Raw genomic sequence first — 27,808 nt, forward strand, 5'->3', positions numbered from 1 at the left:
AAAAGTGTGTTTAATTTTTTTATTATTAGCTATTAACAATTTCCACCAACATTGATGGCTAATTATATACAAGACACGGATCCAGGGGAAGGTGCCCTGAAAAACATATCGTGGATAATGTATTCATATATGCTAATGAATACAGTGAATTTAGATGTTTAGTGCGGATCGTATAATTATGTATCGGTATAGATACATTATTGCACGAACGGGAGTGTTATACGGAATTTATGAAACGAGGTTGGAAATATTTTATTCCCCGAGCGAGAGTGAAGGGTATAAACAATTTTCAAACGTGTTTCATAACTTGCGTATGGTACTCCCGAAAATGTTATAATTTGTTTATTATCCACAAAGTGTGCTTTACAACAAATATTAATTTAATTGATTGTAATAGCTTTATTTACTTGAATAGAGATTAATAACTTTCAGCAAGTGACGCGGATTGATATCAGTATTACAGCCGCGATTGTCGCAAGCTTGCAGCTGCTTTAGCAACTAAAGTTAGGCTACGTCAGAAGTGTGCTATCTATAGCAGTTTTCAATGTGTTATTACAGCCCATGCCATAAAGATAGAGTGGGGAAATACGATATTTATGTAACTGTTTATTGTATACCATATGGGAGACAGTGGGTAATGAATTATCTTTATCGGCTTGGTGTTGTGGGGGAGTATTGCCACATATACAATACAACACACTCCAATACAATACAACATGCTTTATTACCATGCTTATATGATGTAAACTTATAATTAAACACACAAACACAGCAATAATAAAACTAATGATAAGAATAATGAACGACTAACTAAAACAATGTATAGTTATAAGTACGACAGTGACTTGCCGCATATCATGCATGTGCCAGTGTACTTTTAAATATTATAGACCAGGCGCGGATTTAGTGGGGGGGCCCAAGGGGCCCGGCCCCCCTCCTATTTTTGGGGTCAAGTTATTATTATTTTTTAACTATAGCATACACTAGAGTGGAATTACTCAACACATTTTATTTACGTTTATATAGCGTCAGAAATATGGTTAAGGACCACAAAACAATGAGAAAGGAAACTCGCTTCCGCGACTCCAGGGGCTACTCTTTCAGATTAGCAGTAAGATATTACATACCATGGCTGTTGATACACATTGGCCCAGTTGTTCAAAGCAATGTATATTACTGAAACAACTGTTTCGATATTTCTTCCCATTTACCGGCAGCCGCAGTCAACGGAAAACCAGCCTAATATGGGAAGGAGAGATGACCACTTTAACTTTAAAAAAAAGAGAAGAGACCAGAGTTTATGAAATTTTGAAGATAACAAAAACAGTATGACAATACCAAAAACATACGTTAATATAGCTATTTTGTTACTCAGATGCGAGGAAATCGCGTTTCAGGCCATTTAAATTTCAAAATTTCGCGGGGGAGCATGCCCCCGGACCCCCCTAGGAATCTCGGGCGCTTCGCCCTATTTAAAAATCCTGGATCCGCGCCTGTAGACGTACTCCTTATTTAAAAACGTTTCCAATTGTTTTCGCTAGTTAGATGCGTTTTTATAAACAACTCGTTGAGTGTTTCTGCCAAAAAGAAATTTGTGGGTATGGCGCTATGGAATTGAATACAACCACAGTTCAGCAGCCTACCCGAGAACGAACATGGGTTAAGTTTAGGGTTAAGAAGATCATACAGTAATGATAAGTGTAATTAATTTTGTCAAAATGTGAACTAAAAATAATAAAATCTGCAAAACAATTTAGGTATGGCGCCATACCCGTTTTACCCTCTGGCAGATACCCTGGTTGGAAGGTATTATCTATGTTCAAATGAAACTGCGATAAAGCTACTTTAAGTTACATGTCATGCCATAGGGTTTTACGTGCACATTCAGAACAAGCTGTTGTAGCGCACGCCTGTCGTGGGCACAAGACCGGCTCCTCTGTCCATGACAGGAAAGGTGGGGGAGGGGAGAGGAGGGACCGCCTGCACTGGCAGGTGCAAGGGAACACCAGCAGCCCGATCAAATCAGTAGCAGGCGGGAAGGGAAGGGAAGGGAACTCTATTAACGTGCCCATATCCTTACGGTTCAGGCACGCCCGCCGTGAATTCATGTGCTGACATCGCCAGCCCACGACACCACGGCCGGAGGGGTGGGGAAGGGGAGGTAGGTGGTTGCTGGGGAGAATTACTAAATTTCTAGGTAGGACCTAATTCCTAATTATAAAAGAAAAAAGGGGATTGGGGAATTATAAATTAATGCACCACTAAATGTGCAGTTAATTTACTATGCACCTTTTTCAAAACAAACTATAAAAAGTGTTATATTCAATTATGTTTTATTTAGTTAGGTGCTATTTTAAATCGGGCTAGTCCAAACTTTATAAAATTCATACCCCTCATTTAATAAATGAGAGGTACCTTTACTTAATTATTAGCCCTGGAGGATAAAGGGTTAAAAAAGGGGGGGATTCGCGCCCAATCCAGAGTGCGATCCAACACCGGGCAAAGCCCATTGACAGCCAGGCCGGATTTCCACATGGGGAGACGTGCCGGGGGGGGGGGGGGGGAGGCCTCCTACCAGGAAAACTATCGGCCGAAACCGCTTACGCCCTACCGCACCCAAATAAGCACCCTATCACGGCGTCCCACCCCCATCCTGCCTACCCCAAAGTTATCCATACAGCTAACCGGGCATTAGAATGTAGTATGATGGGAAGGAAGGGTGGGAATGATTGGAGGGGGATGAGATGAATATGGAAAGCAGGCGGGTGTTAAGTTACACTTTTGGCTCTTTTCTGTATCACAGCGTAGACTTACTTCTTTCTCTCCCAATGTTATTTGTTACGCTTTTGCACACGACGGAGAAACAATCGAATCCTCGCGTATTAATTTACATATTATAAAATAAATAATAACTAGCACAGAGGCACATTATATTATAACAGAAATTAATATTCTAAAAAGTATAATACAAATAGTGCAGTAATATAACACAATTTTAAGCGTTAAATAGTTCATATTATAATGAATTAATTCTAGGTTTATACTGCGTAATAACTTCCTGTTAATGACAGGAAGTGTTCCAAGGCACACGTGGATAAGCAGAAGTATGGCATTTTCATCGTCAAGTTCCAGCTCTGAAAGTGAAATAGATGACATTGTCGAAGCAGCGTTAATAGAAATGAAGACTACGTTAGATAAACGAATTGCACACGAAAATGATCTTAAACTTAAAAATATTCAATTGGAAGATGGAACATTTATAATAGATAATAAACCTTCATCTTTGACAAGAAGTCCGTGCAAAACTACTTTTATGACACATAATGTTAGTGAAGAGACTTGTGAAAGACTACATATATCAGATAGTTCTGATGACGATAATGTTAAAAAAATAGAAGTACCTAAAAAGGGGTAAATAAATGCTAATATATAACTATATGGCCATTCAACAATTATATAACACTTGATAACTTTAACTTGGGCAGAGGGTGTATCATGATCATAATCATAGGATGTATTACTAAGGTCGATGACAGTCACTTTTCGCACCCTTGTTTTGGCTTCATACACCGTGATATGATATATTTGACAAAAGGTATTTTTTATTTCTTTCACAGGCATCGAAATAAGTCGAGAACGGTCGTTCAGGTTACCGGGAGGTTAGAAAAGTCGAGAACGGTGTTTCGTTCTCGACAAAAATTTCAAAGTTTCGTTTCCGAACGTAAACCAGGCAATGCATTCAGGACTTATGCGTTTCATTATCTCGTCAGGAATTGCATCGATGTTCGTGCGCAAGTCACTCCTCCTTTAAGCAGCGTCCACTAGATGAATTTATGTCCGCGTTTTGTTTTCTCGTACAAAATTGCACCGATGTTCGTGCGCACTTGTGCAATTGCAAAGCAATTTTGGCAGTCCGCGTTTAAGCAGCGCCTACTAGATAAATTTACTTCCGGATTTCGTTTCTCTTACCGATCTTCGCGTGCACCGTTACAAACTCAGAACGACCGCGTAGTAGTAACAGGAATTCAATTCTAACTTTCATATAGTTGTGGAAACCTATAGGTTACCAGACTATATTTTGTGGTAACCTGTAAATGGGTTATCAGACACAATGCTTATTTCGATGCCTGCTTTCATCTTTTGAAACTTAAAATTAATATTTTGTCCAGAATTATGAAAAATAACAAAATACCAACCTGTAAACAACGTTGTCCGCTTGTTATAGAAATTTGACAGGGGTCAAGGTTAGTAGACCAGTTTTTAGTTTAATGTGGCGAAGCATTGTAATATAGCTAATTTTGAATTTGAATGACGTCAGTATTCCAATGAAGTCACTTTGAATCGCCTTACAATAACCATACACTGGGCACATGACGTTTCCGTTTTAAGAATGCTGTAAAAATTCCAATGCAAACTTGCTATTGAATTTTTGTTTGTTTGAACATTACTAATGCATCTGAATGTGTTTGAAGAAAATCTTGTGATTAAAAAATTGTACCTTTTATGAAATATGGATTTCAAGTGAAATTACGGTAAGATATGCTATATTTATTGTGTACGAACCCAAAACAAGGGTGCGAAAAGTGACTGTCGTCGACCTTAGAAATTGCACAGGAAGACTGTAGCCCGAGTACTCTGACTGTAAGAGAGCTAGACGGACATTTGGACATAAACACGCTCTCATTACAGTCAGAGACCAACCTATGTTGGCAATTCCTGACTACCAAACGGTAGGCAACGATAATACCACCAATCCTATGTTTTCAAAACCCTTTACATCAATCATTTTCGAGTTAAGTGATACAAAAAAAATCCACATATTAATCACTAATACACATACTACAGAAAGAAACCCGACAGCACCCACATTCAGCTACGCTTCGTGACACTCCGTCGCAACAATTGCAAAGCTCGGCGATCTATTTCGAGACGTAGGCAAAGTTACAACATGGAAGAGTTGGCTAATGCCGTTTTGGATGAATTTGGATTTCATTACGTCATTAAACCAAAACAATTACACATTATTGATTCCATTTTGAATTTGAAGGATACATTTGGGGTGTTATCGACAGGATACGGCAAAAGTATGTGCTACGTACTGCCTCCTCTTATGAGATGACCCTTGTAACTGCTGCACAAGGCGGAATCACCCAGTGCGCAATCACGTGGTCTACGTCTCGAAATAGATCGCCGAGCTTTGCAATTATTGCGACGGAGTGTCACGAAGCGTAGCTGAATGTGGGTGCTGTCGGGTTTCTTTCTGTATTAGTGATTAATATGTGGATTTTTTTTGTATCACTTAACTCGAAAATGATTGATGTAAAGGTATTTGACGTCAAACATAGGATTGTTGTGGTATTAGAGCGGGACTCGTTGCCTACCGTTTGGTAGTCAGGAATTGCCAAAAAAAGACATAGGTTGGTCTCTGACTGTAATGAGAGCGTGTTTATGTCCAAATGTCCGTCTAGCTCTCTTACAGTCAGAGAGCTCGGGCCAAGGAAGACTGGTGCCACTAGTGCAGTGTTTGGCAAGACTTCCGACCATTCCAGCATTCAATTCATTCAGGCGGTATAATTATTGTTAGAAATATAGCATAGAAGACACAATGAGGCATTATGGGACTAAAGGTTCGTTTAATTCTGTAGACGCTCAATTCATTCCGTCAAAATACACCCTATAAGATTTATAAGTATTAAAATACAGTCTCACTTGTTGATCCACTGCGTGGTTTAGTGGATACAGTGCTCGGCTACAGTCCCGATGGTCTGAAGTTCGAATCCCAGACCCTAGCACTACGTCGTTTGTAGTGTTTAATGCAATCATCGCAGCAGTGTCCATTTGATATTGCTATCCAATACATGCTGGAACAGTCGAAAGTCTTTCCCAGTGTTTTTTAGGTTGGGGTGGGATTTAGCTCAATCGGTTGTGTGCTAATTTAAGGTGCTTGTGTCGTAAAATCGAACCACCTCGGTTGATACAGATCTCTGAGAATTGAAAATTTGCATAAACCATTTATAGATTATGCAAAAACAAATTCAGGTCACCCATTTTATTTTTATGTAACCCATCGTGATTCAATGCGCGAACAAAAAATGGGTTATGCAAACTATACTTATTGCGAGCGATGCACAAACAAAACTATTGCTCTCGCAATTTACAGAAGCCTGTGGTTCCATTCAGCTGATTACTGGGGGAAAATTAATTTTGCGTAACCTATTTTTTTGTTCGCACAAAATTTCGAGCAGCATTTAAATGGATATAAAGAGTTACTCAAAAAGGAAATGGGTTACATGGATTTATTTCTGCGTAACCGATAAATGGGTCTTGCAGATTTTCAGTTCTCAGAGGCCTGTGATATAGTTTATTTTTGTTCTGACCAGTGCACCACAACTGGACAAAGGTTGTGGTATGTGCTTTCCTGTCTGTGGGATGAAACAAAATGGCTGTGCCCGTTGTATGTGATAGCCATCACATTTAACCATTTTATTAATTAAATATAATAACATACCTGTTGATATTAAGCATTATTGTGCATTATATATTGTTGAATATGCATACCAGTCCAAAAGCCTTGCGCAAGCATTCCTTTAAAATGGATATATATCGGTACTGAGTACATGTACATCTTAAGGTATGTGAATGGTTGTGTTTTGGCCTTGAAAAATCGTTTGGGTTATTTTAATGACAATTTACTGGAAATATTTATAGGTTAGGTCTTAGGTCTTGTGTAATTTTTAGCTAAAGAGTTATTTCCCCTTAATAGAAAATTTCCATTCATGGGGTTAACCCGGGTTAGGGCCAACTTTATTTTATTTTTTTGTTGAAAATAGTTATTTTAAAGGTATTCCATCAATACAGCAAAACATTATTATTCTTGTCATATTTAGAAAGTGTCGGTGGTTCCTAGTATTACAAAACATTAACATAGGGTGGATGTGCATGTTTGCCAAAAGATATATAATGTTTTTGTAGTATTTGTTACCAAAGTTGTTATCAAAACAAAAACCGGCATAGGTGATGCAGTGGTTAAGCCATCAGACATAAGGCTAGTAGGTACAGGGTTAGCAGCCCGATTTGGCATTAAATAAAATTTACTCCAGAGCTGCAATAACATACCTGTGCTTGAAGTGCTGCAGGTTAGAATCTTGTAATGCATCAATTTGTTGTACAATTAATATTAAGCTTCTGCATACACTTGTATAACCAACCCATCATTGTTACATACATGGTCATATATTTAGAATAATGATTCAATAATTCAGAATTAAAAAAAAAAAAAAAAAAATCATTTGAAATTACATTTATCATATTTTATGATTCAACTCTTTTAATTTATATTCTTAAACATGTTTCTTGCAGACGAAGCACAAAGTTGGCATCCTCATTACAAGTGAGTGCTGATCTATCTGATTTGTATGTAGATGTGAATACTGCCAAGAAGGCCAAAAATATAGCTCCTTCCTCCAGCAAAGTATTCAGCAAGCTGGACAGAGATGCTGAGGTATGTGTAATATGTTTAATGGTAAGCTACTGAATATTCATTGATTTCAACTTATTTTTATGCTTATATTCAATTACGGTTCAAGCATGCTGTCACGGGCACACTTTAGCTATCTGGGCTGTCCGTCAAGGACTGAAGGTTAGTTGTTAGTGGTTCACGAGAGAGAAATCAGTGTAGTGGTCTTACACCTCCCCACCGAGTCATTAAACTCACTCTGGGTGGGAGCCAGTACAGAGATATCGGAGGTTCTAGAATATGGTGGTTTTTGGATTCAGGCCAGTAAAAGTTACCGTCTGCGATTCTGATGGCAACTGGTCCAAAAAAAATTAAATATATATATATATACACAATGCTATGATCGTACGAAAACAAAAGAAACATCTACAAGTCACTTCTTTCGATTTGCTGTCACATGCAATATTTCATTAACAAATAGTTGGCCACCAGTAATCTTTGACCCATCCACAACATCAATATACCTACCGATGTAACTTTATTCAAGTTGTAAATATTATAAAATGTAAATATTGAAAAAACAAAAGTTCATCGTATCGCCGCCATTTTCTTTTTTGCACTGGATTCCAAATATTTGGTACTCTAATACTAATATTTGTACAATGCAAGTGTAATATGCAAAATAGTAACCAGTCTTTTATTAGTTGAACGGTTGCAAGCCACCATTTACGTTAGCAAAACTTTAAAAGTGTAAATTTTTATTCTAATTCAACACATTTGTAAGAACGAATCTGATTGGATCGCTGCTAAAAATTTCAGGTGGTAAAATCACTGATATACCAGTCGCAAATTTTCTGGCAGAAATATGTCATAGGTTAAGCGAGGAACAGGGTTGTTTTGTAATGACATTTCTGTAGCGTTCATATTATGTACAGAAGTCGTTAAATACTGAGAAGTTTTTATGTCAGAAATGAACATATTATTCTTTATTAGTTGTTATCTAATCATGAGAGCAGATTAAATATGTCAAATTACACATCTATGTTCGAGCCGCTAACTGTCCGACCACCCATCGTCTGTTAATGGGCTGCCTAATGATGTCAGCAGCTGGTGACGTTTATAGGCTTATTCTTACTACAAATGTGACAATTTCCTATTTAAAATCAACCAGCAAACAGTTTAATTAGAATAGGAATAACCCTACTATCTTCTCCGATTTGCGTACGTATATCGGTGGTTTTACAGTAGCAAATTTACCGTTTTATTGGCTCCGCTAACGCGTCGCCATTAAAACTAAATTTGCGACAGTAAAACCACCGATATATGTCCGCAAATCGGAAAACACAGTAGGGTTATCCCCTAAATTTAATTAATAAAATATCACATAAATTGCAAAAAAAGTGATAAAATATTAATTTGTTTTTAATGCTGTTAATTGTTGTAATAGGTAACATGTATTGTTTTTATAACTTAGGTGGTTTTAGTGGAAACAATTATTTTTAAATATTAATAGGTAACTTTATTCTAAACTGATGATAATTGTTTGCATGTTTTCTAAATATACCATACAATATGCCCAATGAGCATGTGTAAATTGACAAATTGATTTAACATGATCTTAGTATGCAAAATGTACATTAAAAAGTTAATTATTTTAATTTACTGTTTTGTTTTGTTTTATAAACTGTTAAAATTGGGCAAGTGAATTTTTCACTATGGCCAGTAAATTTTCAAATCCACTAGCCCAATGGCAAGTGAATTTAAATATATTTTTTAATGTAATAAATATGGTATATCATATGATATTATCATACATTGGTTAGGCATGAGAAACTTTTTCCATGCATTAAGAACTGTTAAAGTTTTGAATATTTCAAATTTTTGTGTTTGTTTTCTTCTATATCAGGTAATGAAGAAGAGTGTAATAACCCCCGACTTTGAGAAGAAATTTGTCATACCTCCGTACCAGGAGAGTTTTAGACAAGAAAAGAAACAAAGGAAGGTGTGTGTTACTGCCTGGCTCTACAGTTACATTATCAAGGCTATACCAGGGGAGGAGTTCACTGTAACCTTGCCTACAGAAAATGTTTTATTTAACAGCGCATTCAACACATTTTATTTATGGTTATATGGTGTCGGACATACATGTATGGTTAAGGACAACACAGATATTGAGAGAGGAAACCCGCTGTTGCCATTTTCTGGGCTACTCTTTTCAATTAACAGCAAAGAATCTTTTACATGCACCATCTCACAGACAGGATAGTACATACCACAACCTTTGTTACACCAGTTGTGGAGCAGAGCTGGAGTTGTGGGCTAATAACCTAGGCCTAACAAAGCAGCTTGTTATAAGGCACTCACTCCAATTTATTTGGTTTTGTGAGTGTAAATATGTATTTCATAGTTGTAATGTAGGATTTGATAAGAAATTATTGCCAGTTGCTATTAACTTTCGTATCCAATTTCTTGAAAAAAGAAAATCCTGATCAAGAAATATTTAGTGTAACCGTACTATCATAACTCTGTTATACTAATTATCTGATCTGAATAAATTTAGTATCCTTTAAAGCTGAATTAATGTTCTTTCCAGTGATATGAAAACTCTGTTTCCAGTTTTTTACACATGACTCAATCTGGTGATGTGTCACAAATGAATACCCAGATCCATGATTCTGAGTTTTAAAATTATGTCATCAAGATTTACAAGAAAATTATCTCCCTTGTTTCATATACATTCTGGGTGACTTTCAGAAAGTTTTGCCAAATTATCAATAAAATTTCAAAACTAGCAGAAATCCAGTTGTTTCCAACAAGATGATCAATCATTATATAAAACTGTTTTGCCAAATTAAAAATTAAAAAAATTATTCACCATTTGTTTTGAAAATTCACAATAGGTGAATTTGGCGGGAGGTAAAGCATGCCCTGACATGGACTTTATATATCATGGTATTATTGTCATAATAATTACACACTAAATACCACTTATATTATAGGTCTGGCAAATGCAACTTTTAAAGGCAGAAAATTATATGTTTTCACACAAAAAAAAATTAATTAATTTTTTTGTGAGATTAGGTTACCCCTTTTTCTTTCGAAGGTTGACCTCAATGACTGATGTATGTAATAACCCAGAACGGGTTTCTTTTGCTCAGAGATTTTATGTTACTGAGATTGTGGTTGTTTATTGCTCATTTTTAATGTTACTGAAATGGGTGAAAAACTATAAACAGCTATTTTAGATGATTTCTTTCCTAATTTTTTTTGTTTTGTTATACATTAGTTACTCCAATATCCACATATCACGTACATCTGGAGACCGTTTTGTATACATCTAGTGATATGTCATATATACACGTATGTATGTAACTGTTAGTGTACTATAAGTAAATATAATTCTGTTTTTCTCCTACAGGTTGAGAGAGAAAAGACGAAAGGCAAAGGCTGGTTTGGTCTACCAGCAACGGAGCTGGATGATGAAAAGAAGAATGACTTGTTAGCATTACAAATGAGACGAGCTCTTGATCCAAAGAGGTTCTACAAAAATAATGACCTTAAGGGTCTTCCAAAGTACTATCAAGTGAGTTGTTACAGGAACAGTTGGGTCAAAGTACTATCAGGTGAGTTGTTAAATGAACATTCAGGTCAAAGTACTATCAGGTGAGGTGTTACAGGAACAGTCAGGTCAAAGTACTATCAGGTGAGTTGTTAAAGGAACAATCAGGTCAAAGTACTATCATGTGATGTGTTACAGGAACAGTCAGGTCAAAGTGCTATCAGGTGAGTTGTTAAATGAACAGTCAGGTCAAAGTACTATCAGGTGAGTTGTTAAAGGAACAATCAGGTAAAAGTGCTATCAGGTGAGGTGTTACAGGAACAGTCAGGTCAAAGTGCTATCAGGTGAGTTGTTAAATGAACAGTCAGGTCAAAGTATTATCAGGCGAGTTGTTTAAGGAACAATCTGGTCAAAGTACTATCAGGTGAGTTATTACAGGAACAATCAGGTCAAAGTACTATCAGGTGAGTTATTAAATGAACAATCAGGTCAAAGTACTATCAGGTGAGTTATTACAGGAACAATCAGGTCAAAGTACTATCAGGTGAGTTGTTAAAGGAACAATCTGGTCAATGTACTATCAGGCGATTTGTTGAAGGAACAATCTGGTCAAAGTACTATCAGGTGAGTTGTTAAAGGAACAGTCAGGTCAAAGTACTATCAGACGAGTTGTTAAAGGAACAATCGGATCAAAACCTATCAGGCGAGTTGTTAAAAGGAACAATCAGGTCAAAGTAATATCAGGTGAGCTGTTAAAGGAACAATCGGATCAAAGTACTATCAGGCAAGTTGTTACAGGAACAATCGGGTCAAGTATGAGCCTTAAGTGTTCGAAAGGTTCAGAACCAGACCACCAACACATGCTGACAGTTTAAAAAAGTGAAGAAAAAAACACGTAAAATAGAATTAATAAAAAAACCCCATGATTATTCCTGCTAAGTGGGGGCAACTATTTATTCCTTTGTTATCTCCTCCAGTACTCTAGCTTGGAGGAGAACTGACATCAGCTCCTTTATACTACTGTATGCACAAAGGAAACAAACCAGTAATTTAAGGCAAGGTGTTTCGTTTTGCTTAGCCTGACTTGCAAAACAACATAAATGTCCTGATAATATAATAAACTATTGAACTAAACATTTCATTGTGCATTAACAGATCAAAATGGGGTTACAGTATTTTTTCCTCTGCAAAAATCCAAAGACAAAAATGCATTTTAGTAATAGTATGTTTGAACAAAAGCGACTCCCACGATAAACAAGTGATAATTTCTTTTCTTTAGAACTACAGTACATAAGTGGTCAGTTCTGTGATTTTAGATGGGACAGTCTACTTAATCAATACTATTATAGAATTATTTACAGTAATAAACGGTCCTGTCGGTAGATAATGTCCACTACCAAGTTAGGGTAAAATTTTAAGAAAATAAATAAAATAAAATGAAATTAATAAAACATATATACAAATTGGTATGGAAATGACCAGCTGTTGAGCCTGGTGGGGTAGTGAAATTTGTTTATAACACTAAGAGAGTTGACCGAATGCAGCTTAAATGGATTAAAAAACAATCACACTTCGATGTATCCATATGAATGGCACAACTCTTTGAGTGCAAAGTCGTGATGTCAGTATGTAGCTGCTTTGAAATAGCCATAGCTGAATAGTTATTTCAAACCACACTGTCATTTTATAAACAAAGTTGTTTCAAAATGCATGGAACGGGCACTGGCGCTTAAAACAACGAGTTGTAAAATAAATGGTATCTAATGGACACAAATGTTGTATTCTATTTCTTATACATGTATAAATTTAAATGTCTTTTCCAACTAAAAATGATTTACGACCGTAGCGCTTGTAGTTAACTTATATGTCAGAGTAATCAGTTTCAGGTTGACTTCAGTAATCGATTTTGACCGCTTGTTTTTAATTGGATGATATGGCAGTAGCGACCTGGTTATCACGTAGGAGGAGCCTTTAAATTGTTAACACACATATTAGGTCGTATGTGTGTTATTAGTATGTGTTAACAAAAATAATGGTTTTCTCACCAACTGGTGTGTAAGGAAACTAGTTGTCATGATCTGTTCACATTGTGATGAACATGAAGGCACTAATTAACTGATACTTATGAACACTGTTTTTCAGTTTGGAACAGTGATAGAAAGTCCTACAGAGTTCTACAGTGCTAGGATACCAAAGAAACAGCGAAAGAAGACCATTGTCGATGAATTATTAGCAGATGCTGAATTTAGAAAGTAAGTTTGGTATTCTTGTTGTATGGCTTTTTTTTCATTGACTGGCAATTCTGTAAAGTAGTATGGAGACGAAGAAAAAAAAAAGAGTACATTTTTAGCTTTATTCTTTGTTTTTAAAGAGTTATGTAACCCATTCTGTAACCAGAAAATGTTATTACTAATATACAATGAATGTTAAATGTAAAGCAATAAATTACCAGTCAGATTATTTACTGTATTTACCATGATATTTATATGGGTGGGTTGTTTTTGTTATAGGTACAACAAACGGAAATACACAGAGATACAGGATGCAAAACGACGTGGAATAGGTCCCTACCAGCATATCAAAAGAATCAAGAAACGAAAAAAATGAAGTACGATGTACACATATGTACACATATGTTGTTTGCAGCAAAAGTCCATTAAAACAATTCATGTTGGCCTGTACATGGTGCACCAAAAAAAATTTCTTTTCCTCATTTGTGCACTTTGTTTTGGGGAAGCCATTCTTAATTCAACAAAAGTATTTTGATGTCAGGGTTCATTCATATGCAGATTTCCTTAAAAACAAGTCAAACGTAAACAGACCAGTTTATGGGATAGCCTGGTTCACGCTTTTTCATGATACCATCCACTAAAAAGGACAATTGAAATTGATTGCTCTTTGACGATAAATTAACCTGTGACAAGCATGTTATTTGTCAAATTGCGACAGTAAACCAGATGGTCAAATACAACATAGTTATCAACAAATTTTATTTCAGTATTCAGTATCCATTTATTTCATAAATTATTTAATCTTTGGCCAAAATATGTACAGGAGAATATTTATATTACATTAAGTAAGAACAAAACCAAAAGGAAATGCTCATTAATATTTCCACTTTATTTTTGCACGGTAATTTCACAAAGTTTTCAAGACTTGCTAATTAGATTTTTTATTTTATCATTTACCAAAGTTGGTTTATGGCACAGTAATTTCACAAAGTGCTCCATTCCTGTTAGCGTTGCTGCAGGGTCGGTCAAACCAGCGATGCTTTTTAGCTTTGTTCAAGGATGCACAATCTTGATTGTTATCGGGTTCTCCAGAAGCCCAATCTGTGAACGTAGCTTGGTTACCATTACCTTGCCACACCCACTGATCACCCACAAACTTGAGGTCGATCCAGAAGCTGTTGGCTATGCACACTACAAAACAAGTGATAATATATTATATAGGATACAGAGGAAAACAACAATACATGTATCAGACATTCATCTCTCTTTCTGAAGGAATTGGCTGGATATTAAAAAATGTTTTAAATGTACAACATCCATATTTAGTACTGTCCCATAGAACGGTGTTAATTCTTAGGACAGTTAAAAAAAACCCCAACACTTTAACATTTACTTGCATTGACTGTTCAGACAAATTGAATTGGTTACATCACAGTGCAGCACAGGAAATATGTTACTACATGTAAACATGATTATATGACTCACATGTTCTGATGGTATCCACCATCAGGGCGTTCTTCTCCAGCGTGTCCAGTGTGATGAGGGCGCCACCAGCAGCTGCACAAACCACTTCTGCGCCTGCATAGATCACAATGGTGGTGCTGGGGTGGTAGCTTCACAACCATCGCCAGACTCCAAGAAAGTCAAGTCTGGATCCGCATCGCAAGCAGCTGAAAGAAAATAAGCGATCCACTTCAACGAGTATACTGTCAGTCATTTTACACACTTACCTTTCCTTTGTTAATGCTACAAATAAACTTGTTCGGATATATTTTGTACAAGTGATGACGCTTACATGTACCTTGAACAGTGGAACTACTTTTACATAAGAGTTCACCATGTATATCAACAAAACGTATACACTAGAGATAACCAGCTTAAATATGTTTCATATTTGATGAGAAGAAAAGCAACGCTATGCTTTGGACATAAAATTCTAACGACTGAAGTATAATTTCATTGCAGCAGAAATAATCGGTCCCAATTATAGATGTTAGATTTTGAACATTAGGGTTAGTCAAGGTATTTTAAATTCTATATCCATGGGACCCGCTGACATGGATTTTCTTTATTTAGAATATAAATAAATTTGAAAAAGGGTTAGTCCAGCGGCTAAGTAAGGCCCAGAATCTGAGAGAATCATTAACTTTTTCAGGAAAACATGAAGCTTGACATGGTGGGATCAATTTAAAAATAGGACACAAAAAAATTATTCCCTCTGGTGGCCGCCATTTTGCCATCAGCCTCATTTATATTGAAAAGCTCACATTCTAAGGCAGATAGAACCATTCAATCAAGATTAGATCAATAATCCGGATGTGGTGATGAAATGTAACGTCTTCCAGAGGTCGTCGAGAGGATTACATTTTTGGAACATTGATATATAGATATATATATATACATGTGTGTGTGTGTGTGTATATATATATATATATATATATATATATATATATATATATATATATATATATATATATATATATATATATATATATACACACACACACACACACAACAATTTTCATGTCTTATTAGTTACCTTGTACATGAATGGTCATAATGGTAAAATTGTTTGCTATGAAATCTAAGATGCAGTCACACTTCTAATGATTATATAATGATTATATAGAAAGATTTTTATGTTAAAACAAAGGACTATATATTTTTGGCAAGTATATGTGAAGACAGTTTTGCCAGAAGGTAATACACTCATGTAACCAGATAATAGCACAGCTGATTACATAAAAACTAAAACAAATATGTCTCGAGTGTAAACATTATTACACTCGGGACATTAAAATCAAGTTTACTTTCAAATTTACAGTATTAACAAATAATCCGTGTTTGTGAGTCAATGGCGTAGCCAGGATTTTATACGGGGGGGGGGGGGGGGGGGGGGGATCACCCACACTGTCTACAAGTCGTGTTTTAGGACGACAGGAAAATATAAAAGGTGATGAGGGAAAGAGGTGGGATCGGAGATGGGTTTGGTTCCATGTGCACTCCTGGTTAACCAGTGGCGGATCCAGAAAATCCATTTAGGTGGGCCCCAATGACATGAGGCAGAATGACAAGGCAACTTTGGGGGAAAGTTTGGTGGGGAATCGATAAAAAAATGAAAATTAATATATAATAAAATTATAACTGTTGCAAAATTTAGGGGTCCCGGGGCCCAGCCCCCCCCCCCCCCCCCCCCGATCCGCCTCTGTTAACCCAGTGTCATGAATGGGTTATGTTCAATCTTGATTTCTCTGATTTTAGAAGAAAATAATTTCTATTTAAAAGAGTGTACGAGTATGTGCTAATTAGGCAAAAACCAGTCTGGCCCTCTACAAAACTGGGAGCCCGTACGTTTATGTTTTGTTATATTACAGCCAACTGAGTGCTCATTTGAAGGGTAGAAAGAGTAATAAAAAGCTAGCCATTTCCATAACAACTACCTTTTTTTTTTTTTTTTTTTATAAACATTGGTATACTTTAGAACCAAATTGTGTATGCCCAGTGAAACTGATCGGAAGTACAATTCTTTTTGGTTTTTAAATAAAATTCAGGCTACTCAAAAATTGCATGGGCAAGTCAAAGAAACCTTTTTTTTGCAATCTTAACCTGATTGCAGTTGTAAAACATCAACAGGAGTAGAATTTAAAACAAATTTCAGAGCTACTAGCTGAGGATTCCTATAGAATGATTCAACAAAAAGTATATTATTTAAAAAAATAAGAATTTAAATAATTCGAAAATATTTTAATTCCATGTTCTAAAATACATCTCAGAGGTCCTAACTTTTCATACACCAACCTTCCTATTTCCAGCAGGCCATAGTTTATTTCTTTACACACACATTTCTTTTTGCCTGCTATTTTTGAAAAACAATTTACAGGTGATACGTCTTCATTGTTCATATTTGGCACAAAGATACACCTCCACACGATGCATTTATATATGTAAAAAAAAAAAAAGAAGGAAAAATATATTTTGTAAAAAAAATCACATTTTTCATGCATCGTGTTGAGGTGTATCTTTGTGCCAGATATGAACAATGTACACCTCGACATTAACATTCGGGCTTTGTTTTTGTATCCGGGCGTCGTTAGGCCCCGGGCTGCAAATAGGCTGACCACATTTGGCTCGCCGGATCCTCGTCGGTGTACTATGGTTCAAGCTGACGGATTTTCTCCTTCCTCACCAGTCGAGGTAGCATTAGAATAAATAGGCAAATGCGACAAGTCCGAAATGTCCAAACTAACGTCCGATAAGAATGAGCTATTTTCCGAAGAATCATTACATGCTGGTCGCAATGCTAGCCTACTAATGAATGAGTGGAATTCACATGATGTTACGTCACAGGTCAGATGCGGGTCAAATCGACTGGATCAGTGTTTTTTTCCCGAGCGTTTTACAAAAAGTCACGTTATTAATAATTGGGGTGGTATTTTTGTTTTTTATGTTTAATATTAATGTAATCTTTATATGTTTTTTTATATTACTAGTGGAAAAAAGTAACTGTGTATGGTTATCATGTTGATAAAAACATAATTTCAAGACATAAAACGATAAAATTATCATATAGCATTATTTATTAGGCAATTAAGCAAAACGTCAATTCATTTAAAATGTCACAGCATCCGTCATTTCATCGGTATTGGGGATGAAAGACATGGGGGGGGGTAAAAAACCAGTTCACAAAGTTAATAGCGCGTATGGCCACCGTTTGCGTCGATGCAGGCCTGGCACCGTCGCCTCATAGAGCCTACCAAATTGTTGAAGAATGCCTGGGGAATGCCGTTCCAGATCTGTACTAACGTCTGACCATGCGCTCTCAACGTCAGCGGCTGGTTAGGCAGTGCACGTACACGACGTTGCATCTCATCCCAGACGTGCTCGATTGGTGCAAGATCGGGTGAGACCGCAGGCCACTGCAACACATCGATGTTCTGCTGTGCTAGAAAATCCATTACCACCCGGGCGACGTGAGGTCTAGCATTGTCATGCTGAAGCGTGATGTGACGTTGCTGTCCTTGCACAAATGGGATGACGTGAGCCTGAATAATGTCGTCACGGTAGCAAACAGCGTTCAAATTGCCATCGATGACCACAAGAGGTGTTCGTCCAGTTGACGTGATGCCACCCCAAACCATGACACTGCCTCTGCCAAATGCACGTCGCTCCACAACACAGGCGTCACTAAAACGTTCTCCAACACGACGATACACTCTTGACCGTCACTGCTGTCCAAGTGAAACCTGGACTCGTCCGTAAACAGTATACCCACCCAGTCACGGCAATTAAAGTGCAAGTGTCTTCTACACCAAGCCAAACGTGCTACACGATGACGTCTTAGCAAAACTGAACGGACAGCCGGGCGTCGCGGACGGATACCATGTTCACGTAATCGATTCCGTACATTTCTGGGATTAATGGCACGCAATCCAGGAATAGTCCGCGCTGTCAGACTTGCCGTTTGGAATCGATTCCTGAGGTGCACGAGTCTGATGTGGTTGTCCTGCTGTCGTGACGTCACGCGTGGACGGCCCGCACGTTGTTGGTCTCTGACATTACCAACATGTTGATAACGTCTCCACAAAGCCTGAATACTGTTTATGTGTACACCAAATTGCGTAGCGACAGCGCGATGGCGCATACCAGCCTGGATCATGCCAATTGCGCGAAGGCGGTCATTTTCGTTTAGCCTGGGCATTGCTCTGCTACAATTTTCAACAGAAATAACCTGCTTTTCTGTACCCCCGGTTGGCATGCAATGACCCGACAGTTGAAAAGTCGACAAAAACTTGAAAAGTAACATTTTGGGAGAAAAAAATGGGAAAAACATGTTCATGTCCCAGAAGCAAAACTGCACGTGCAAATACGGCATTGACCCAGCTATTGTGTGGCGGTGCGTTCACTGGTAACATGTACAAAACATCAGGCTAAAATATTGAGCAGTTTTATTTTCATCCGATTTTTTAGGTTACACAGTTACTTTTTTCCACTAGTATATATAATGTGTGTTAATAATTTGCCATGATTGTGGACCTTTAAAGAAAACACAGCTCATACTGCAATGAAGAACATGCGTACTTGGGTGGCGCAGTGGTTAAACCATCGGACTACAGGCTGGTAGGTACGGGGTTCGTAGTCCGGTACAGGCTCCAACCCAGAGTGAGTTCTTAAGGGCTCAATGGGTAGGTATAAGGCCACTACACCCTCTTGTCTCTCACCAACCACTAACCCACTGTTATGGACAGACAACCCAGATGGCTGAAGTGTGTGCCCAGGACAGCGTGCTTGAACCCTAATTGGATATAAGTACAAAAATACGTTGAAATGAAACGAAGAACATGCAAATCAATTAGACCCTTCTACTTCGTGGGACATTTATTATTATTATTCGTCTTACCGCTACTACACAAAATAGGATTTTGTACTTCCCGGGCCGACACCAGACGTTCCATCTCAAGAGGACATGCTAATTAGGGAAATTTTGTTTCGTCTTTTATTCGTCAGCTTTTGCTGCATCTAGAATGGACGAGTCTGAATCTAAAATGGACGAGTCTCAATCTTGAATGGATAGGGGTACTTTAAGATAGTTTCCCATTCCGTCTTTGGAGAATCTGGGCCCATATTAAAAAAAAAACCCAACCTTTAATTAAAATCTTAGACTAATGTTAAATGAATGTGAAAGGTTCGATAAAACCCCAGTTAAACTGTTCGGAAGCACTACCCCCTAATAATCGTACGAGACTGGGGATCAAGTCTCCCCCTCCCGCCCCAGTGTTGGTGCAAAAACAATGGACACATTATATATTTAAGAAAAATTAGCTGGCCTGAAAGTTTGTTATCATGAATTCCATCATTCTACTGACAACACTAGATGTAATTCATGTAAAAATGCGTAGTGATTTATTTCCAACCCTATAGAGCTAATTGGTAGGAATAAACGTTGTTATCCAGATTCGGGCATTTTCGTTTAATTCTGCAAAAATCAGGATGCCCCCTCCCCCTCGTCCCTTCTCCCTACAAAAATGGGAGCCCGTATGCCTATGGTGCCTCCAGAACCCGCCCTAGTACTTGTCGTACAACAAACGCCACACACACCAATCAAATATAATAAACCGTTTTGTACTGGCTTGTAACACCAATTTTATTTCAGTGCACGTGTTTGTTACACTGATGACATGTAGTTGTTCTGCATTACATTTCTTGGGCCTCATGGGACGGTAATTTCACAAAGGGCGCCGCTCGTTGTGGAACTACTGCAGGGTCGGTCGAACCAGCGATGCTGAGTTACCTTATTTAAAGACGCACAGTCCTGATTGTTGTCTGGCTCGGTGTTCGCCCAGTCGGAGAACGTCATCTGGTTACCGGTTCCTTGCCACACCCAGTTACCAGTCACGAACTTGAGGCCGATCCAGAAGCTGTCGTCACGGTTCGCTACAAACACAAATCTCAATAATTGTAAATCCAAACGAAAAACAATTTATACCAAGAACTCTTCTCTTTCTTTTCTTTTCTTTTCTTTTTTCTTTCTTTCTTTCTTTCTTTCTTTCGATAAACGTTTAAATATACCAAAGCTTATATGGCTGATTCATTGGGAACGGGTTATAAAACGTTTGTTTTATTTAACGACATCACTAGAGAACAATGATTTATTAATTATCGGCTATTAGATGTCAAACATTTGGTAATTTGACATATAGTCTTAGAGGAAACCCGCTACATTTTTCCATTAGAAACAAGGGATCTTTAATATGTACCATTCCATAGACAGGATAACACATACCACGGTCCTTGATGTGCCAGTCGTGATGCACTGGCTGGAGCGAAAAATAGCCCAATAAGCCCACAAACGGGGATCAATCCCAAACCGACCTCGCTTCAAGCGATGCGCTTTATCACTGACCTACGTCCCACCCTGGGGACGGGTTAAGCCATCGTACTTAAGACTTGTAGGTACTAGGTTCGCATTCCAGTACGGCCTCTCACCCAGAGCGAGTTTAACAACTCCATAGGGTAGGTGTAAGGTCACTACACAGACTTCTCGTTTACTAACCACGAACGAACTAACCACTAACCCACCGCACCGGACAAACAGCCCAGACAGGTGAGATGTGCTCCAAGGACAGCGTGCTTGAACCGTAAAAATAAGTGAAATGAAATATAACTCACATGTTCTGATCGCATCGATCATCAGGGCGTTCTTCTTCATGGTGTCCAGAGTGATGAGGGCGCCACCAGCAGCTGCACAAGCCGCTTCTGCGCCTGCGTAGTTCACTTTGGCGGTGCTGACGTTGTAACAGATAGCTTGACAACCATCGCCAGACTCCAAGAAAGTGAAGTCAGAATCCGCATCGCAAGCAGCTGAAAGAAAATAAATAATTCAGTTCAATTATTTACTAACTTTGATATTTATAGCTCATAGGTACAAAGAACAAACATGTTTTATAATACAGTTTAGAGCAGTGGAATGATTATATGCTACTAGTATATTAAATATGATCATTTATAAACAATACGTAAACAACACACTACACGCACCATGTATATAACGAGCTTGTTTTGTAGAGTGGTGAAGCTTACCCTGTAGAGCACTGGAGCTTGTTTTGTAGAGTGGTGAAGCTTACCCTGTACAAAACGAGCTTGTTTTGTAGAGTGGTGAAGCTTACCATGTAGAGCACTGGAGCTTGTTTTGTAGAGTGGTGAAGCTTACCTTGTACATAACGAGCTTGTTTTGTAGAGTGGTGAAGCTTACCTAGTACGTAACGAGCTTGTTTTGTAGAGTGCTGAAGCTTACCTTGTACATAACGAGCTTGTTTTGTAGAGTGGTGAAGATTACCTTGTACATAACGAGCTTGTTTTGTAGAGTGGTGATGCTTACCCTGTAGAGCACTGGAGCTTGTTTTGTAGAGTGCTGAAGCTTACCTTCTACATGACAAGCTTGTTTTGTAGAGTGCTGAAGCTTACCTTCTACATGACAAGCTTGTTTTGTAGAGTGCTGAAGTTTACCTTCTACATGACAAGCTTGTTTTGTAGAGTGCTGAAGCTTACCTTCTACATGACAAGCTTGTTTTGTAGAGTGGTGAAGCTTACCCTGTAGAGCACTGGAGCTTGTTTTGTAGAGTGGTGAAGCTTACCTTGTACATAACGAGCTTGTTTTGTGGAGTCCTGAATCTTACCCTGTAGAGCACGGGAGCTTGTTTTGTAGAGTGGTGAAGCTTACCTTGTACATAACGAGCTTGTTTTGTAGAGTGGTGAAGCTTACCCTGTAGAGCACTTGAGTTTGTTTTGTAGAGTGGTGAAGCTTACCTTCTACACGACAAGCTTGTTTTGTAGAGTGCTGAAGCTTAACTTGTACATAACGAGCTTGTTTTGTAGAGTGCTGAAGCTTACCTTCTACATGACAAGCTTGTTTTGTAGAGTGCTGAATCTTACCTTCTACATGACAAGCTTGTTTTGTAGAGTGGTGAAGCTTACCCTGTAGAGCACTTGAGCTTGTTTTGTAGAGTGGTGAAGCTTACCCTGTACATAACGAGCTTGTTTTGTAGAGTGCTGAAGCTTACCATCTACATGACAAGCTTGTTTTGTAGAGTGCTGAAGCTTACATTGTACATAACGAGCTTGTTTTGTAGAGTGCTGAAGCTTACCTTGTATATAACGAGCTTGTTTTGTAGAGTGCTGAAGCTTACCTTGTACATGACAAGCTTGTTTTGTAGAGTGGTGAAGCTTACCCTGTAGAGCACTGGAGCTTGTTTTGTAGAGTGGTGAAGCTTACCTTGTACATAACGAGCTTGTTGTGTAGAGTGGTGAAGCTTACCCTGTACATAACGAGCTTGTTTTGTAGAGTGCTGAAGCTTACCTTCTACATGACAAGCTTGTTTTGTAGAGTGCTGAAGCTTACCTTGTACATAACGAGCTTGTTTTGTAGAGTGCTGAAGCTTACCTTGTACATAACGAGCTTGTTTTGTAGAGTGCTGAAGCTTACCTTGTACATGACAAGCTTGTTTTGTAGAGTGGTGAAGCTTACCCTGTAGAGCACTGGAGCTTGTTTTGTAGAGTGGTGAAGCTTACCTTGTACATAACGAGCTTGTTTTGTAGAGTGCTGAAGCTTACCTTCTACATGACAAGCTTGTTTTGTAAAGTGCTGAAGGTTACCCTGTAGAGAACTGGAGCTTGTTTTGTAGAGTGGTGAAGCTTACCTTGTACATAACGAGCTTGTTTTGTGGAGTCCTGAATCTTACCCTGTAGAGCACGGGAGCTTGTTTTGTAGAGCGGTGAAGCTTACCTTGTACATAACGAGCTTGTTTTGTAGAGTGGTGAAGCTTACCTTGTACATAACGAGCTTGTTTTGTGGAGTCCTGAATCTTACCCTGTAGAGAACGGGTGCTTGTTTTGTAGAGCGGTGAAGCTTACCTTGTACATAACGAGCTTGCTGAAGCTTACCTTGTAGATAACTGGAGCTTGTTTTATGGAGTGGTGAAGCTTACCTTGTAGAGAACTGGAGCTTGTTTTGTAAAGTGGTAAAGTTTACCTGGTGCTGGAGTTTATTTTGTAGAATAGTAAAAATTACCCCGGAGATCTGTCGAGTCTGGGCAGATGGCCTGTAGTTGTTGATTTGTAGCGTTCAGTTGTGCCTGGGTGGTATTCAGTTGTCCTGTAACGTCTGCCAACTGGCCTTCAAGATTAGATATAGTAGTTCGAAGTTGGGCCATAGTCATCTTGAGGTCTTTAACTCTGATGATTATAAAAAAAAATTAATAATATATCTGCCCTTGTATAGGTATCATACGTAATATAACAGGATACACTTTCACAATGTCTATTAAATACGTGTATATTAAACAAAAACGTTCCAATTCCAACGTGTTTATTATTATTATTATTATTATTATTTTAATATATATTATTCGCATGTTGACCGTTGTATAGTTAGGCCAAAAAAAGAGCCTGTCTCTAGTCAGACCAAAGTAACAGAATTGATGCGGCTTTTTTTTTTTTTTAATGGATTCCGCAAAAAAGATGGGTATATATCGTTTTTTCTACGTCCTCCTCATCTGCCCTGGTCCATCCTCAATAACCTTGGTGCCCCCTCCCTTGCCTTGTTACCATTAATATTTCCCTTTACATTTTCCATATAACCAAGGCAATTACTTCGGCTTTGTCAGAAACTATTTTTAAAACAAGCCACACTACTCATTCAGAACAACATAACCTGTTTTAGAGAGAAACTAAAGAAAGCTAATGTTCCAAGCCAACATATAGACCATTTTGACTTCAAATGCAGTTTTGTGTCCTAGCAAGAAAAGTCCGGTGAACATCGACGCCATACCGCGGGAAATAAAATTAAAAAAGATGTTGACGTCGAGGGTCAAAATTGATGCGCGCGCTAATCAGATACCAGAAATTTATGTTTGGCCTTATCATACATAATTTTATAGGAGACTTTTTAAATTTGTCTTAATAACAATACAGTTATTGCAACAACAATACAGTTAAGGCAGTGACGTCGAGTTGGCTAACTTCGTCGTGACATTTGACAGTGACACTAGCATTAATCGCAAATATTTTACAATGCAGTAAACTCAGAATAGTTTAAATTCGTGTATATTAAACATTACTGTTAGTATAATATATTTCCAACATTGTGTAGTGTATATATATGCTGTAATACACAGGTGCGGTATGTAGCCCAGTGGTAAAGCACTCGCTTGATGCGCGGTCGGTCTGGGATCGATCCCAGTTTGTGGGCCTATTGGACTATTTCTCGTTCACCACGACTGACTTGATATATCAAAGGCCGTAGTACGTGCTATCCTGTCTGTGTGGAGATGCATATAAAAGATACCTTGCTACTAATGGAAAAATGTAGCGGGTTTCCTCTCTAAGACTATATGTCAAAATATTACCAAATGTTTGATATCCAATAGCCGATGATTAATAAATGAATGTGCTCTATTGGTGTCGTTAAACAAAACAGACTTTTAACCCCTTTTTTACTTACACACAGTTGCATTCATAGGACAGTTGAGGTCGACTTCCGTTTGCAATATTCGCAAGGACTGAAACAAAAACATACTTCAATTTGTATATTTGGTAAACAATCCTTTAAACGTTATATATTTGGTGTATTAAAAATCTCCAATTTTAACCGAGCATTTAATTATACAAATATGTATACTTTTAGTTCGCATTTTTATTGTTTTCGTTGCAGTATTAATTTTGATAAAATACTGTAATTATACAAGAAAAAACCCAACCCGACCTCCAACTGACGATCAGTAAAATTATTTAAAGATGAATCTCAAAGTGCCATATTTCGCTGTGTTAAATTAACCGATCTCGCGTATAATGTGTTCAGAATTAACTCAAGCATATCAAAATTGTATTGTGTTGCTACTTGACGTAAGGAATGGTTTTCCCAAGAACCATTGGCGAAAAATATAAACTTCCATTAAAACGACAGCCAGGACTATCGATCAACCGTTTTCGATTTTGAAATAATGTACATTAAAAGAAATAGTGGCAAATGCAAATATTTGGATGTAACTTGTTTTTTGACGAGTGAATTCAAATTATAATCATGTAATTCAAATTATAACCTTTACATTTCACAAGAAAATGAATAAATACATGTAATTGTGGTCATTGTGCAACTTTGAGAATACTTCTTTAAGGCACTTAAATTACAGATATTGGATTTACAAATATAAGGCTAGGAGATGATGGTCTTGATCCACCTTAGTTATTCGGCATGAGTGGCGGCAGGGCTGACATTCCTTCTGCGAAACAATACATACTTACTTTCACTACAGACAGGACAAGGCTTCGGATTTCCGTGTCCAAACTGAAATAAGGAGAACCGTATTCATACTGTTTAAGAAGTTTATCAATGGTTTTTAACAATTGTTGAGGCATGCACACGTAAATTATAAATAAAACAGTGCTGATACTAGGTGTTCGCGGGGAAAATGGGCATACCTTGACTCACTGGTTGCTCCCGCCGCGAGCATAGCTTGTTTATATCAAATCCGTTTCTTTTATATAAATGATTGAAATTAGATGTACTTCTAAACACGTATCACCCGCCAAAGACATATAGTTAATATTATCTCATTTTTGGACATCTTCTAGAACAAGTCAGAGTCTGTGCCCTCGGTGAGCGTGTTTGGACATTAATTTGATACAAGCACGTTAAATTCCGACATTTGATCTTATGTGGGCTTACATACATACAGCTAATAGTGATCAAATCCGCTGTTTTCAGATGGAAATTAGTTTTAAACTTTAAAAAAACCGCCTTTAGTGCGATTTCACAAAGCAGATGAACATTTGGCTAAGTAGAACGTTTTGATGAATAATTTACCAGGTAGTTTCATACAGTATCTTAAGACAAACCGGATTAAACGCACCTTAAAGTATCAGATGTCTAAAACTATTATGACACAAATATGTTTTGGGTAAAATGTTGTTTATATACACCGACTACAAACAGAAATCGGTTTATAAGCTCAAACATGAAATGAAATTTAATCCAATATTATATAGAAAAAAACTATTTTACCAAAATTAAATAAATTTTCGTCATTTTGTCATAAAAGTAGAAATTGTTGCTTTTCTTTGATCATTTTGTCTACAACAAAGTTTTGAATTTGTATTTTTCATGCTTTTGTACTATTCTTTGTTAACTATATGGTTTTCTTCTTCTTTTAATTACAGATGTAGTTTTAGTGTTACCTAGAATTGCTTTAGATATTTTCAAAAACTAATAACAGTAAATATAACCGCAAGCGGTAATGAAGGATTCCCAAGATATAATAGCTGTAGATTACTCAGGCATATTTATATGTTATTTAATTATAGCAATAATTACCCAGCCCAACCCACATACACGCATATACTTTCACCTAACCAACCACCAAATTTCAGCCAAATCGGCCCAGAACTTCATTTACAAACAACAATAATATTGTTTATTTAAACCACAGGTAACCGTTCCTTTAAGACCAAAAACAGCTGTTGATGACTGATCTCTGACTATCCTCTTATTAGTGCCCACGGTTCAACAGCCCTTGGCCATACGACTGAAGGAGCCACACATACAAACTGTATTGTGGTTAGACTATTCCATTAAATGTCATACCATATTAACAAATAACATTGCACTTGTTTAATATTTTACACGTTACTAAAGCAATAAATGATTAATCCCAACATGTACATTTTATTTATGTCACCTTCATAGATTCAAAGATACAAACTGCGCAAATATGTGCAGTTTTCATTTACAAAATCTATCTGAAAAAAAAAAAATAACAGGTTCCCCAGGCGAAAAGTCTTGGGAACCTAATAAAAAATAGCTTACCACTTGAGTGACACCAGCACACAGACAGAACGCAGCGAGTGCCGACAAAGCTCGTGTAGAGAGATGCATTGTGGTAGTAAGTCGACTTCTTTAAAACGCAGTATATCTATGCTACTCGCAATCGGTATAAATACCTTTTGTGAAACTCGGTCATAGATACAATCATATTTTTAATGTAACAGATTGGACCATCTATCTGAACCAAT

General features: G+C 37.5%; 2 protein-coding genes across 4 annotated transcripts; one reads left to right on the forward strand and one right to left on the reverse strand.

Moving 5' to 3' along the window:
- The first annotated feature begins 3,062 nt into the window (after positions 1–3,062).
- LOC121383051 (deoxynucleotidyltransferase terminal-interacting protein 2-like) lies at positions 3,063–16,679 on the forward strand. Its single transcript, XM_041512811.1, has 6 exons — positions 3,063–3,411; positions 7,360–7,501; positions 9,363–9,458; positions 10,875–11,039; positions 13,158–13,267; positions 13,526–16,679. Exons 1-6 carry the CDS (start codon positions 3,065–3,067, stop codon positions 13,620–13,622), a joined length of 957 nt encoding a protein of 318 aa, XP_041368745.1. The 5' UTR covers positions 3,063–3,064; the 3' UTR covers positions 13,623–16,679.
- LOC121383052 lies at positions 14,170–27,681 on the reverse strand. 3 transcript variants are annotated; one of them, XR_005959248.1, is made up of 8 exons: positions 27,603–27,681; positions 26,042–26,084; positions 25,242–25,299; positions 23,811–23,974; positions 21,413–21,604; positions 20,535–20,677; positions 14,732–14,916; positions 14,170–14,437 (listed from the first exon to the last, which is right to left on the reverse strand). XR_005959248.1 is itself a non-coding variant. In XM_041512812.1 (7 exons), exons 1-7 carry the CDS (start codon positions 27,669–27,671, stop codon positions 14,890–14,892), a joined length of 696 nt encoding a protein of 231 aa, XP_041368746.1. In that variant the 5' UTR covers positions 27,672–27,681; the 3' UTR covers positions 14,170–14,889. The 3 variants fall into 3 exon arrangements, 1 of the variants encoding a protein (XP_041368746.1); XM_041512812.1 differs by having other exon boundaries at positions 14,170–14,916; XR_005959249.1 differs by lacking the exons at positions 20,535–20,677; positions 21,413–21,604; positions 23,811–23,974; ... (1 more) ...; positions 26,042–26,084; positions 27,603–27,681 and adding an exon at positions 17,365–17,626 and having other exon boundaries at positions 14,170–14,916.
- Between the last annotated feature and the right edge of the window lie 127 nt (positions 27,682–27,808).

This window comes from Gigantopelta aegis, chromosome 10 (genome assembly GCF_016097555.1).
Source record: "Gigantopelta aegis isolate Gae_Host chromosome 10, Gae_host_genome, whole genome shotgun sequence".
Taxonomy (NCBI): domain Eukaryota; kingdom Metazoa; phylum Mollusca; class Gastropoda; order Neomphalida; family Peltospiridae; genus Gigantopelta; species Gigantopelta aegis.